This window comes from Monopterus albus, unplaced genomic scaffold, assembly GCF_001952655.1.
Source record: "Monopterus albus unplaced genomic scaffold, M_albus_1.0 scaffold266.1, whole genome shotgun sequence".
Taxonomy (NCBI): domain Eukaryota; kingdom Metazoa; phylum Chordata; class Actinopteri; order Synbranchiformes; family Synbranchidae; genus Monopterus; species Monopterus albus.
This window is the reverse complement of record NW_018128146.1, coordinates 364,697-379,090: the sequence shown is the minus strand read 5'-3', so window position 1 is coordinate 379,090 and position 14,394 is coordinate 364,697. Positions and strand designations below refer to the sequence as shown.

The 14,394-nt window shown below is 40.4% G+C and overlaps 1 protein-coding gene across 6 annotated transcripts in view; it reads left to right on the top strand.

Annotated features, from left to right (window-relative positions):
* dgkg (diacylglycerol kinase, gamma) overlaps positions 1 to 14,394 on the top strand; it is a 111,015-nt gene that overhangs the window by 49,856 nt on the left and 46,765 nt on the right. For all 6 annotated transcript variants that reach the window (XM_020621709.1, XM_020621708.1, XM_020621706.1 and 3 more), the window contains 5 exons: positions 3,693 to 3,809; positions 4,870 to 4,968; positions 6,583 to 6,693; positions 6,800 to 6,873; positions 10,359 to 10,433. In XM_020621709.1, the coding sequence (XP_020477365.1) occupies positions 3,693 to 3,809; positions 4,870 to 4,968; positions 6,583 to 6,693; positions 6,800 to 6,873; positions 10,359 to 10,433 (476 nt within the window). The remainder of the gene's footprint in view (positions 1 to 3,692; positions 3,810 to 4,869; positions 4,969 to 6,582; positions 6,694 to 6,799; positions 6,874 to 10,358; positions 10,434 to 14,394) is intronic.

Sequence of the window (14,394 nt, the reverse complement as noted above, 5' to 3'; positions counted from 1 at the left end):
GAGTAGTGGAAACATCGCTCCCTTTCAAGTAGCTCCAAGGTCGATAAATCCAACCGGTGGTCACTGCATCTTCCCTCACACCACCACATACAGTCTCAAAGTAGTGAAGTTAATTCCAACAGGTAGCGTAGCACCAACAATAACATCATGGGTCATTAACCCGCTTGTTAGCCAGCAACATAGCACATGTGGCAGACACACTGGCCTCAAGCAGTCAGAACAAACAGGTTCTGTGCTCTGGAGGAATCAGTGTTGATGAGCTGATCATTTATGGAGTGTTTGGCTTCACTGGCCGGCTGCTTGTAGGTTAGACCTGGTCAGGTACAACAGCGAGTCCCTGTACAGGAACATTCCCAGACATGCAGTAACCTCAGGCCCTCTATTTTTCTCCACATCCTCTGGTCACAGTGCAGCAGCAGGAGGGAAAATATATCCATAAAACCAAGCACAGTCGAAAAATTCTGCTTTTACAGTGGCATCGGTGGATGTCAGGCAAGCTCACATGAACTCGCAACTGCCTGGAGATTATGACCATTCAAGGAAATCCTGAAACTATCATGTAATACTTAATTTTGTTAGAAAAAAAAGTCTTGTGACTGTGAGTTTGCGGGACGTGTATAAACTCAGTCACTTCTGGATAGAAATACTAGAACATATGTGCACCTAATTTTTTTAACTTTAGCGCATGTCTAAGATGATAATTCACTGTTGTAACATTGTAGATAAGTCAGAAAACAAGGGAAAGCACCATGGGCTCTTTAATAGATATAATAATAGTTTAGTTAGGATCATGGGATGCTCTGAGACGTTGTACAAGGTTTCTTACCTGCTTAACATCCGCTCTAATTCAGCAGTAACATTCTCTGACTCAGGTCATATGCTAATTGGTCTGTAGAGCTTTAACCTTCAATCCAGTTCTTGGGTTTGACCAAAACTTCCAGTAGGCTTCTATATAAACTCCCTCTGATCAATAATTAGCCTTTTTCTTTGTTGTTTTTTTGACTAAACATTTGTTATTTCTTTTTAAATGTGAGGATTTGTTGTTTTGCCCTGTTTTATATTATTGTAAACAAAATATTTTTATGTTTTTAACTTTTACTCTTCTAATTTATTGTTAGCTTGTTAATTTACATTCAGTTGTCAGTTTATTAGGAACACCTAGTTCGAACTAAGTCTGTCTAATACAACATTTGTGCACTAAATCCCACAACTATCATGTAATACTTAATTTTGTTAGAAAAAAAAGTCTTGTGACTGTGAGTTTGCGGGACGTGTATAAACTCAGTCGCTTCTGGATAGAAATACTAGAACATATGTGCACCTAATTTTTTTAACTTTAGCGCATGTCTAAGATGATAATTCACTGTTGTAACATTGTAGATAAGTCAGAAAACAAGGGAAAGCACCATGGGCTCTTTAATAGATATAATAATAGTTTAGTTAGGATCATGGGATGCTCTGAGACGTTGTACAAGGTTTCTTACCTGCTTAACATCCGCTCTAATTCAGCAGTAACATTCTCTGACTCAGGTCATATGCTAATTGGTCTGTAGAGCTTTAACCTTCAATCCAGTTCTTGGGTTTGACCAAAACTTCCAGTAGGCTTCTATATAAACTCCCTCTGATCAATAATTAGCCTTTTTCTTTGTTGTTTTTTTGACTAAACATTTGTTATTTCTTTTTAAATGTGAGGATTTGTTGTTTTGCCCTGTTTTATATTATTGTAAACAAAATATTTTTATGTTTTTAACTTTTACTCTTCTAATTTATTGTTAGCTTGTTAATTTACATTCAGTTGTCAGTTTATTAGGAACACCTAGTTCGAACTAAGTCTGTCTAATACAACATTTGTGCACTAAATCCCACTCATGAAGGTGATAATGTTCAGTTTCAGAGAGGTGCTGATTTAGGTTCACTGTGGAGGCTGAAGCTGTTTTTATTATTTAGCCAAACCTCACAGAAAAAATTTGGGGACAAATAATAGAAACACCTGTCATTGTAAGCACACCTTTACAAAAGAAGATTTATTGCAAGAAAGTTGTATCAGACTGGAGTAGTTCTACTTGGGTGTAGCTAACAAACTACCAACTGAGTGTATAATGAAAGCCATTGTCAGTGGAAGCCATAATGAAAAATGCATGCATGTTTTCTTTGCTAAAAAATAGCTTTTACTTTACTTTTCTGACTCAGGTCATATGCTAATTGGTCTGTAGAGCTTTAACCTTCAATCCAGTTCTTGGGTTTGACCAAAACTTCCAGTAGGCTTCTATATAAACTCCCTCTGATCAATAATTAGCCTTTTTCTTTGTTGTTTTTTTGACTAAACATTTGTTATTTCTTTTTAAATGTGAGGATTTGTTGTTTTGCCCTGTTTTATATTATTGTAAACAAAATATTTTTATGTTTTTAACTTTTACTCTTCTAATTTATTGTTAGCTTGTTAATTTACATTCAGTTGTCAGTTTATTAGGAACACCTAGTTCGAACTAAGTCTGTCTAATACAACATTTGTGCACTAAATCCCACTCATGAAGGTGATAATGTTCAGTTTCAGAGAGGTGCTGATTTAGGTTCACTGTGGAGGCTGAAGCTGTTTTTATTATTTAGCCAAACCTCACAGAAAAAATTTGGGGACAAATAATAGAAACACCTGTCATTGTAAGCACACCTTTACAAAAGAAGATTTATTGCAAGAAAGTTGTATCAGACTGGAGTAGTTCTACTTGGGTGTAGCTAACAAACTACCAACTGAGTGTATAATGAAAGCCATTGTCAGTGGAAGCCATAATGAAAAATGCATGCATGTTTTCTTTGCTAAAAAAATAGCTTTTACTTGTGTTGAAAAACACCATTGTTTGTGTTGTGTGATACAAAGCAATTTGATAGCTGTGGTTTCTAGTTAAACGTATGATGCCTCATAAAATACACGCTGCATTGTTATAACAATAAACAAAGTAATTCAAATGACAACATTAACCTTCCTGTTATGTTCTGGGTCAAATTGACCCAGTGCAAAGTAACAAAAAAAATCTAAAAAAAATAGTTAAAAATATTTTATTGGTATGAAACTTCGTCTGCTTGGCGTAATAGGTGTGATCAACATATAAAATGAAAATGGTTCAATTCACATATTTGCAACATCCCCCTGCATGTTTATATTACAAAGATACTGTTCAGGTCAACATAACAGGAGGGTTAATCACCTTTGCCCATCGATGGAATCCTGAGCAGATCTACCGGGCACAGGCTCAGGGGCCCAAGAAGTCAGGGGGTCCCTACACTAGAGAACCGTGAAGGGGCTATTAGCATTTCTGATGGAAAAACAATGAAATTACTGCAAAAAGCCAACAAATGAGAAAAAACAAATACATAATAATTACAAAGAGATACAAAACTATTAAAAGAGACAGAAAATGACCCCCAAAAACACAAATCTGTAGTTCAATAAAAACAGACACAAAACAACTACCAAGAGACGCATACAATTAAAAAGTAGATATAGAAATACTTAAAAAAAGGATGCAAAACTACAAAGGGAAACAAACCAATCACAATAAGACATTCTTGCATTTTTATGTAGATTTTTAAATGCAGAATACGTGACTATAAATGCTAAATCATAACGTAAGTAAAGTATTTGCAGTACTCAAGTACTTGCCTACTGAAAGGTTTTGCTCTCTCTTTCTCTCCAGGCTATGCAGCATGTGTGGATGGAGGGTAACTCCCCTACCAAATGCGACCGCTGTCACAGAAGCATCAAGTGCTACCAGGGCCTCACAGGCCTGCACTGTGTCTGGTGCCAGATCACTGTGAGTCGCTGCCTTATGTAAACACAGATACACTCTCACTACGTTAATTTGCAATGGCCATATTCCAAACTTAGTATTAACCAATAGAAATACATTGTAAGTGTGCAGTATTATCACTTGATTTATTATAGACTATTATTGTTTTATTGTTTACCCTGCTATTAATGCATTATTTATTGAAGGGGCTTATGAAGATTGACAGTGAGATACAGCCATCTCAAAGTCAGTCTGTGACTGTTACAGAGACATGTTGGAGTGTTGCATTGTCTTCTTACATTGTAGCCAGTTTATTAGGTAGACCTAGCTAGAAGTAAAGCAAGCTAATATGACCGTCTTGCAATATCTCACTCTTCATGGAGGATGTTTGTTCAGACAGATTCAGAGGTGTTGATTTAACTGTATCATCATGTTCAGTTCTTCTGTGCTATAATGACAAGCATTTCTGTTATTTTTCCACCCTATTTATATCACTGAGCATAAGCTAAATCACAGAATTAACCCTCTAGACCCTGTAATTCAGCATAATTCAGAAACTGAACATTATAACCATCATGAATGTTTAACTGTTGTATTAGACTGCATTCATTTTAGCTAGATGTACCTAATAAACTGGCAAGATACTTACCTAATCATAATCACAATCATTAGCCAAACCATGACCCTAAAATGTAATGGTTTATCTAATAGGGATCAATCTTTTGTCCTCTTAGTGTAACTATGTGAACACTATTACGCCCCCAAAAGGCAGTAAATAATACAAGTCCTCACACCTACCGTATAGACATTTTACTTGGTGTTGCTTTGTAAGTCCACTAGATGTCACCACTGACTTGGAGTTTGCTCAGCAGTAATCCCGCTGTCAAAACAGTGAAATTCACGAAGCATTTGTTCTTTTCGCAGCATTAAAAACTCACAGTCTAACTGATACTGTTTGACCTGTCAAACAGTCGCGGTGTCCTGTCAGAAGACCTCAAAGTGCAGCGTTTCGTACCAGTGACATTTGATGTACTCAGGCTCACAGATGGATTACACCCACTCTTCTTATACTTCTCCTCTGTAGCTCCATAATAAGTGTGCATCTAATGTGAAGCCGGAGTGTGACGGTGGAACCTTGAGAGACCACACTCTCCTGCCCCCCTACATCTGTCCTGTTGTCTTGGTGAGGGTGCTTTTTCTCTTGTTGTTCATGTACACATATGCGCAGTAGATGTTCCAGAAGAAACCATTCATTTAAACCACATGTGTCAAACTCAAGGCCCGCGGGCCGAATACGGCCCACCAGATCATTTTATGTGGCCCCGGAAATGCGTATGGTTGTCTTAAAATAAAAGTCTAATTGAAAATGTACACTTACCATAAACTACATCTCCCACAATGCACGTTGATGTCGGGACACGCGAAGTATTGGCATCCCACTATATCGCAGTGTTTTTCCTTTAACCAGCAATTTCCGGACAAGTGGAAATGAGAAATAACCAATAATTAATCCCAAAATGTCCATGAAGAGGAATGTTGATGCAGAAGGAAGGTAATTTAAGGAAAGGTGGGAAAGTGAATATAAGTTTCTGCTTCAAGGAGAAAAACCGGTGTGTCTTTTGTGTCATGAGGCAGTGTTGGTGGTGAAGGAGTACAACATGCGTCGGCATTTTAGACCAAACACGGAGCTAAGTATGCTAAATATGTTATTTTCAGAACATAATCAGTGGGTAAGGATGGTGTCTCGGGGTGAGGAGGGATCTACTTGGTGTGTTCAGGGACAAGCACCATTTACCTTATCAACTTCATCCTAAACTTGACCAAGTTGTGAACTGAGACAACACTTATTCTGAGTTAATGACATGTCCTACTTTATATGTGTAACAATAGTTTTATTTTGCTTGATGTTATTGTTGAGGTGAAAATATTTTGAATTTAATTTTTAAAATATTTTTTATTGAGGAAAAAGTTGTTGCAGTCTGTTCAAATTCATGTTTTTGCGTAAACCATTGTAAGTTTTAGACTGTTCAATAAACGTTAATCTTGTTTGGCCTGCAGCCTAGACTGTGGTTTAACTTTCTGCCCCTTGTGTGATTGGTTGTGGTGGTTCTGCCCCTTGGTTGAGGCAATGACCCAAACAATCATTAAGTTTGTCCTTAACAAGACGGGTTTCAAAAGAAGCTTCTGTGAGCCACCGTATCCTCAACAGAGTCACACTGCTCAAGCCTTTGAGCCAAAGTGGTGGGGCAAAGCAGGCTAGAAGCAAAAGCATCAAAAAGCGCATAGATTAAAAGTCTGGGCAGAGACAGACTGGCAGCCGGAAACATGAGAGTGAGGGGAGGCTGAGCTGGTGCAGAACAGGTGGAGGAGCGGCAACAGCAAGGGCGGGAAAACAGAACAAAGGGGAGACCGGGCGTAACCTAAAAGCATAGAGGGGACAACACAATGTGAATAAACAGGAAGCGCAACAACAACAAAAAGCATAAAACAGAAAAACCATGACAACCTGAACAGTAAAAAGATCTCAGCCTTCACAAACTGCATGAGTAGAACATGTGCACCTTGCTCAGCCTGCTGCTGCCATAAGCAGGATCAGCAGCAAAGTGGATGAACTGTTTGATGATTGATGGGCAGTGTTTGTGACGCTGCTGTTCAGTCGCTGTTTTTGTCCACAGGACTAGACTCAGCTTCACACTCAGCGATAACTCATACACCTGTACAGTACAGTTTGATCTTTAAGGAGAAACGTGTATCCAGGTGGTTTGCAAATCATGATGTTTTCTATATCTGTGCTCAGGACCGTCATTCTGTGGTGAAGCGCGGTGAGGGGGAGTCGCCACCCAGCACCAGCCCTGACGACGCCAACCAGACCTTCAAATTCTCCCCTGGAGATGGACAAACACTGCAGGTCCGCCGGTCATCACCCCACAGCCATCCATCCTGCAGGTTGCTGAAGTGACCAAACAAAGCTGGTTAGCAGATCCCTGAGACTGTTTTTCCTTCCTTGTCTGCAGATCACCCCAGTCCCAGGCACTCACCCACTGCTGGTCCTTGTCAACCCCAAGAGTGGGGGGAGGCAGGGGGAGCGGTAAGTCACCATCACCTGCTGTGGGCGCTGGTCTGTTGCAGTTTGTACTGTGACCACGCATAGTGGTCATAAATTATAGACATAGTCAAAGATAATTATTCCTCTATATTTTTGTTATGTACTCTCAAAATAAAACATAGGAATATAGTGATATTTATTGATAGGTTTTTGGGAACAAAGTTAAAACCATTAAAAAAAACAATCATTCAGAAAAATGTGTAAAAGAATTGGATTGAAGATTTTTATTGCTCTTAATGTGATACAGTATGTTGATTTATTTTCCTTTTCTAATTTCAACATCTAGTTTATTTTCAGTTTCTTTTTCTGTTAAGCATTTAATATCCTTGTTGTATGTAATAATAATCATAATATCATAATAGTTAGTTTTCCATTTGTCTTAAAATGTTAATTCTGGGTAAATTATCCTCCATATAAACACTTTGACTGATTGACTGATTTATATTTGACAGTGGAAGACTTTGGTGTGTGACCATTTTTTTTTCATCACTTGTCTCCTCACTTTTTACTAACTGAGGCATTTGCTTGATGACAACCATCAGTGATTATTCATGTCTTATAAGCCTTAAAGAATTTATATAATCGATATGTTGTCTACCTCTAGTGGATGCACTGAGGAAATGCTCAGAAGGATCCCATACATATGGATGCACACTGGGTGCTATAGTTTCTGTATGTCCCGCTGAATGATGTAATTTGGAGATGAAGGGTGCTTATACACACTGTAAATAAATGTCTTCATTGTGGTGTTGCTCCCCACCTCCCTCACAACAGAGAATAGTCACACACTGTTGCTCTGGTTCAGCCTGTCACATTACCATAGCAACACACTCTAGTCTTTATTACCATTATAAAGGAAATTATCCACTAATAATAGAGATTACAAGAACAAAACAAAATGATTTTGAACAGGAAGCCAGAGGAAAATATATTGCTATTTCTGTCTGTGTGGATCCTGACAAGTATTTTTTTTTTCCATTTCACATCTTTGGTTTGACTGCAACAACTCATGACCAGTTGTATAAGCTTCTTCCTACATACAGATGTTATAGCTTTCAACAGATTTTACTTATTACTTATCAGTCAGTAATTTCAACATATCAGTCCATCATTTTGAAAACACAAGGCTGAGGCATGGTTTACATAAAATATTCATAATCACACTGGTCTCCTGCTGGATATCAGAAGCACATTAGGTCCAAGTAAAATTGCCTGCACGAGACGTGTGTGAAGATGAATGTGCAGGCTTCAATGAACATTTTATGTAACTCTGTGAAGGTTACAGGAAGCTGCCGTGCATCTTGCCAACACACTGTTGGTGAGTGTGAAACGATCACAGAGAGAAGAGTGAAGAGCGTGAATCTTCATTCCTCTTTTCTCTCTCTTTCATATCATGCCTCTTGTTCCTGAACGCTTAGTTAAATAAGACGCTTAGTTAAATATTAAACCAAGATGCTCCATTCGAGTAAATATATTCGTCTATATCCCTGACATACATGTATTTTGTCTTGTCATCTAGAACCTCAAAATCTACAGCTTCGAAGGGTCTGTGCTACACTCTATGCGGTTTGGGCAGTTTCAGATGAAAGTTGACGGGTGTGCGAGAAATATGGTGATTCTTTGTCAATCCAAGATGGTGGTCCTGCTCACACTGATAGCCAATCTTTGGTGACCAAAGACAGCCTGCTGTTCTAACAGTGCCAGACTGAATCCAAATGTTCAACCTGGTTATTTCATAGTATGTAGAAGGACATATACTTTGTACTGTACATATCGATCCGACAAATCCAGACTGTGTGTATATAACACTTTATTTTTATTCCTAAGGGGCACATCCCTTTGCTTGATTGCACATTACTTCTTTACTTCTGTTCTCAGCCTTATACTGGTTACTTGCCCACTGCTGCCTTACATAAGGATATGTACATACGCATTGAGAGCCACTGTACCAGTCAAATTCCTTGTGTGTCCAACACACCTGGCCAATAAAGCTGATTCTGATTCTGACTCTCATTCATAACTTATTAAACTTATATACAGTTGCTTCAGAAACTATTCAGCAGACTTTATTGTGTTTGTAAATTAAATTTTAAATTCATAAAATCATCAGTTTTACCCTTTAACCTGCAGTCATTAGGCACCTATAATGATAGGTCCACAGGATAATCACCTTTATTGGCCAAGTATGTTACATACAAGGAATTTGTTTCCGGTATAGAACCGAGGCAGCCATCTGCGGCACCAACTCAACCATCAGGGCCAATGGGGGGGTTCAGTGTCTTGCCCAAGGACACTTTGACATGTAGACTGCGAGCACTGAGATTTGAACCTTCAACCTTCCGGTTGGGAGACACCTGCTCTACCCACTGCCCTGTTGCCTCCCCACAAGGATCTACCTGTGGTAAACTGAACTGACTGGACAGACTTGTGGGCATCAGTGAGCTGCTATCGATATGCAGGAGACCACCAGAATGTCCGTGAAAGGTGGGATGTCTGCACTGTTCACATTGCATGTCAAGGCAAAAAACCAAACCATGAAGACCAAGGGACCCGCTGTAGACCTCTGTGATCAAACTGTGGCGAGGCACAGATCAGGACAAGGGCATAAAACCATGTCTAAAGCTCTGAGTGTTCCCAGGAGCATGGTGTGAAATGGAAGAAGTCTGGAACCACCAGGACTCTTCCTATAGTTGGTGTCTGACCAAACTGAGTAACCAGGCAAGAAGGCCGTTGGTAAGGGAGGAAATCAAGAACTCAAGGGTCCCTCTAACAGAGCTTTGAAAGTCCTCTGCAGAGGTGGAGAACCTGCAGGAAGGACAACCATCTCAACAGCTCTCTATCAGTCAGGCCTTTATGCTAGAGGGGCAAGTCTGGTTTACTGTTTACTTGCCCCTTGCATGGGGATGTGTACATGCACATTGAGAGTTGATGTACCAGAGTCAAATTCCTCATGTGTCTGACACACCTGGCCAATAAAGCTGATTCTGATTCTGAAGTCTCGGACTGTCCTTGAATGGCCTGGCCAAAATCCAGACTTAAACCTTACACAACATCTGTGGAGAGACCTGGAAATGGCAGATCAGAGACTTTCCATCCAGTCTGATGAAGTGTGTGAACATTTGCCAGGAAGAATAAGAAACTGTCCACATCCAGGTCTGCAAAGCTTGTAGATACTCACACATTAAGACAGGAAGTTGGAACTTCTGCCAAAGGGGCTTCTAACGAAATACTGAGCTATGAATTGAATGCTGCTGAAAATAAGAGGCATTCTGTTTTTGATTTTTAAAATGGCAACTGTATGTGTTTTGAATTAAATCTACAATACAGCACAAGGTGTACAGTAAAAGTTGACTGGTCTGATAAAATTCTGACACTGCAAATATGAGTGTGTATGCTGGCCACTGAGTTCCATAGATCCTTGTTGTATTCCTAAGCATCATTCTGTTTCTGCCTGTCATTTCTCTCAGGGTACTGAGGAAGTTCAGGTACCTACTGAACCCGAGGCAAGTGTACAGTTTGGAGCAAGGGGGGCCAATGGTAGGGTAAGTCTGCTGCATCCATCTCCTTGTTGCCATTTTATGTTGGTAAAATGATTGAGCTGGGATAATTACTATTTATAATATAGGCCTTAGTGATCAGAGTGTTTTGGGACTTGATTTGAGTGATGTTGCTTGTTCTAATCAGATACAGTATCATGTTGGCGCTTTAGAGATCTGTTGTGTTAAGATACAGGTCCACACCAACCAGAAATGGAAAACTTTAAACTACCAGAGCAAAATCTGAAGGAAACAAAACCACTATAATTTATTTTAAAAAATCAAATGCCTCTGCCAGTAATTTATTTTACAGTGACTTTAAGCTGCTTGAGGAGTTTGTATTTAAAAAGATCATGAATATCAAGTTCAGTTACTCACTGTTCAGGCTGGGAGCTGAGCTGTCAGACCACCTCTTTCCTCCATGTCAAACTAACCTGCGATGAAGGTTGATGAAGCAGAAAGGGAACACTGCCTCACTGCCGTGCTGTGCATTTGACCTTCTGACACACTCATTCATGCATACATCAGAAGTGAGCGCAGCTTCTACTGTTAAATAAATACGGTCATGCCCGTATGCCCTTAAATTAAAGAAATATGCCTTGCACCTCACAGGAGGTGTACACACTTTACCTTGAAGGAAATGCTCTTCCTTCACCATCCTTTCACTTTCATTCGTGTGACTCTCTCTCCTCCTATCTCTCTCTCTCAGTCACGACAAGTAGAGCTGCAGCCCCCGAGGGCCTATTGTAGGAAAACCGAGCCAATGACGCACTCGGGTCTTGAGGGTGAATGCTGTAGATGAATCACACAGCATTAAACACAAAGACTGTCGTGTTATTGGACTGGAAAAGCAATCAATTTTGTATTGTGAGACTCAGCCTTTTGGAATTTTAGCCTTAGTAAACTCAATGTAGCTGCATCTATCTGGATGAAACAGCGTTCTGAATTAAGCTTTCCGTTTTTGTTCAGTGAAATGAAGACTCCGTCTTTACCTGTGTGGTGAACAGGCTTCCCCAGGCTGTCACCACTGATCACTACCTGGATGTTAAAAACAGTGAAATATTTGTCACTTCTGCTCATCTTGCTTCACTTAAGACAACATTTTTTCAACACTGTAGCCTATAGTCTGTTACTCTAATAGGCGTCTGATTGCAGGGTCCTTTTCATATCCTAAGTGAGGTGATATAATACTGTTTTTGCTGAGCAGTGGGAGAGTTGTGCTGCTGCTGCTGCTGCAAAGAGGGAGAGTGCGGCTCTACAGTCTGCGCAAATGAATAGACACACAGGACTGAGCGAATGTTGTCACATCGAGGGTTAACGCTCTCTCTCAACTGTTACCACAGGCTCCCTAGCAACAGGCTCAGCAGCCTTCGAGGTGAGAGGCAGTGTACTCGGAGTAATCTGTTTAGGGATCACTGTATTTTCAGCCATACAGACTTTGTTTCAGTCCTTCCACTGATGTAAACCTCCAGTCAGCTTTTTGTTGATGTACATTTCTCCCGAGCTGTCATACATGAAGCAGAGCCAAGATTAGGTGGCTTAATTAAAGTTTTATGCTGACACAGAAGGGGTTTGGTTGGATGTAATAAGCAGCTCCATGTTGTGCATGTCGGTGTAGTTTCCCTGCATGACCACTAGAGGGGGCTATCTGACTCGTGGCATCTGCATCATCTAACTTGATCTTGAAATATTCCACCACCTGCTTCATTTTAGTGGACCACAGTGTACAGTTTATCACATTTTAGTCTGTCAGAAGTCCAGCTGTGGTTTTTGCCTCTTCACTGGAAGACTGTTTTCATTTAAATAAAAAAGGGGGCTGTATTTTTTTAAACAAAGCTAAAGATAAAAGTCATTAAAGATCAAAAATACACTGTTTTTTTTAAAAGAAGACTCCTCAGATAGCTGGGCATTGTAGTTTTAGTAGGCATTACTCAAACAGCAGTAAATGGTGCATTTGTTGGGGAATATTCTTAGCTGTGAATGTGGTGCTGGCATGAGCATTTACATATACAGTATTGTTCAAAATAATAGCAGTATAATGTGACTAACCAGAATAATCCAGGTTTTTAGTATATTTTTTATTGCTACATGGCAAACAAGTTACCAGTAGGTGCAGTAGATTCTCAGAAAGCAAACAAGACCCAGCATTCATGATATGCACGCTCTTAAGGCTGTGCAATTGGGCAATTAGTTGAAAGGGGTGTGTTCAAAAAAATAGCAGTGTCTGCCGTTGACTGTACAAACACAAAACTATTTTGTACAAACGTTTTTGTTTCTAGGATTTAGCAATCCTGTGAATCACTAAACTAATATTTAGTTGTATGACCACAGTTTTTTATAACTGCTTCACATCTGTGTGGCATGGAGTCAACCAACTTGTGGCACCTTTCAGCTGTTATTACACTCCATGATTCTTTAACAACATTCCACAATTCATTTACATTTCTTGGTTTTGCTTCAGAAACAGCATTTTTGATATCACCCCACAAGTTCTCGATTGGATTAAGGTCCGGGGATTGGGCTGGCCACTCCATAACATTAATTTTGTTGGTTTGGAACCAAGACTTTGCTCGTTTACTAGTGTGTTTGGGGTCATTGTCTTGTTGAAACAACCATTTCAAGGGCATGTCCTCTTCAGCATAAGGCAACATGACCTCTTCAAGTATTTTGACATATGCAAACTGATCCATGATCCCTGGTATGCGATAAATAGGCCCAACACCATAGTAGGAGAAACATGCCCATATCATGATGCTTGCACCACCATGCTTCACTGTCTTCACTGTGTACTGTGGCTTGAATTCAGAGTTTGGGGGTCATCTCACAAACTGTCTGTGGCCCTTGGACCCAAAAAGAACAATTTTACTCTCATCAGTCCACAAAATGTTCCTCCATTTCTCTTTAGGCCAGTTGATGTGTTCTTTGGCAAATTGTAACCTCTTCTGCACGTGCCTTTTTTTTAACAGAGGGACTTTGCGGGGGATTCTTGAAAATAGATTAGCTTCACACAGACGTCTTCTAACTGTCACAGTACTTACAGGTAACTCCAGACTGTCTTTGATCATCCTGGAGCTGATCATTGGCTGGGCCTTTGCCATTCTGGTTATTCTTCGATCCATTTTGATGGTTGTCTTCCGTTTTCTTCCACGTCTCTCTGGTTTTGCTCTCCATTTTAAGGCATTGGAGATCATTTTAGCTGAACAGCCTATAATTTTTTGCACCAAACTCAAACTGACAGAGGACACCCAGGCTGACACAACCACACTACTGGTTTACAAAAATCATACCTCATTAACAATAAAAACCTGAGACTCAGTGTTGACTCCAGCCTCTTAATGATGCCAAGGACACAACACCAAGGCATAGCCCAGCCAACAAAATATACTGTAGATGCATTAGTAAAACTTATTATTTTGAACAATACTGTATGAGTACTGAGCGGCAAAGAGGCAGTACAGAGAGAAGCTGAATGGCTTCTATTCTACTACTGACTCCGGACGAATGTGGCAAGGCCTGCAGCACATCACAGACTACAGGACCACCACCAGCATCATCAGCTCCACAGACAGCCTCCTTTAAGACCACAACCATCATCCCCCTTCCCAAGAAGAGCCCGGTCACCTGCCTGAACGACTACAGGTCAGTGGCACTCACCCCAATCATTATGAAGTGTTTTGAGAGAGTGGTGCTGGCCCACATTCAGAGCAGTATACTGGACACCCTGGACCCCCTGCAGTATGCCTACTGGTCCAACAGGGCTGCTTCAGACGCCATCGCAGCTGCCCTCCACTATTCTCTTTCTCACCTGGAAAATGGAGACTCCTACATCAGGATACTCTTCATTGACTACAACTCCGCCTTCAACACAGTTGTCCCCCACAACCTCACCCACAACCTGTCCACACTGGGTCTGCACCCCACCCTCTATGACTGGCTCCTGGACTTTCTGACTGGCAGGCCCCAGACT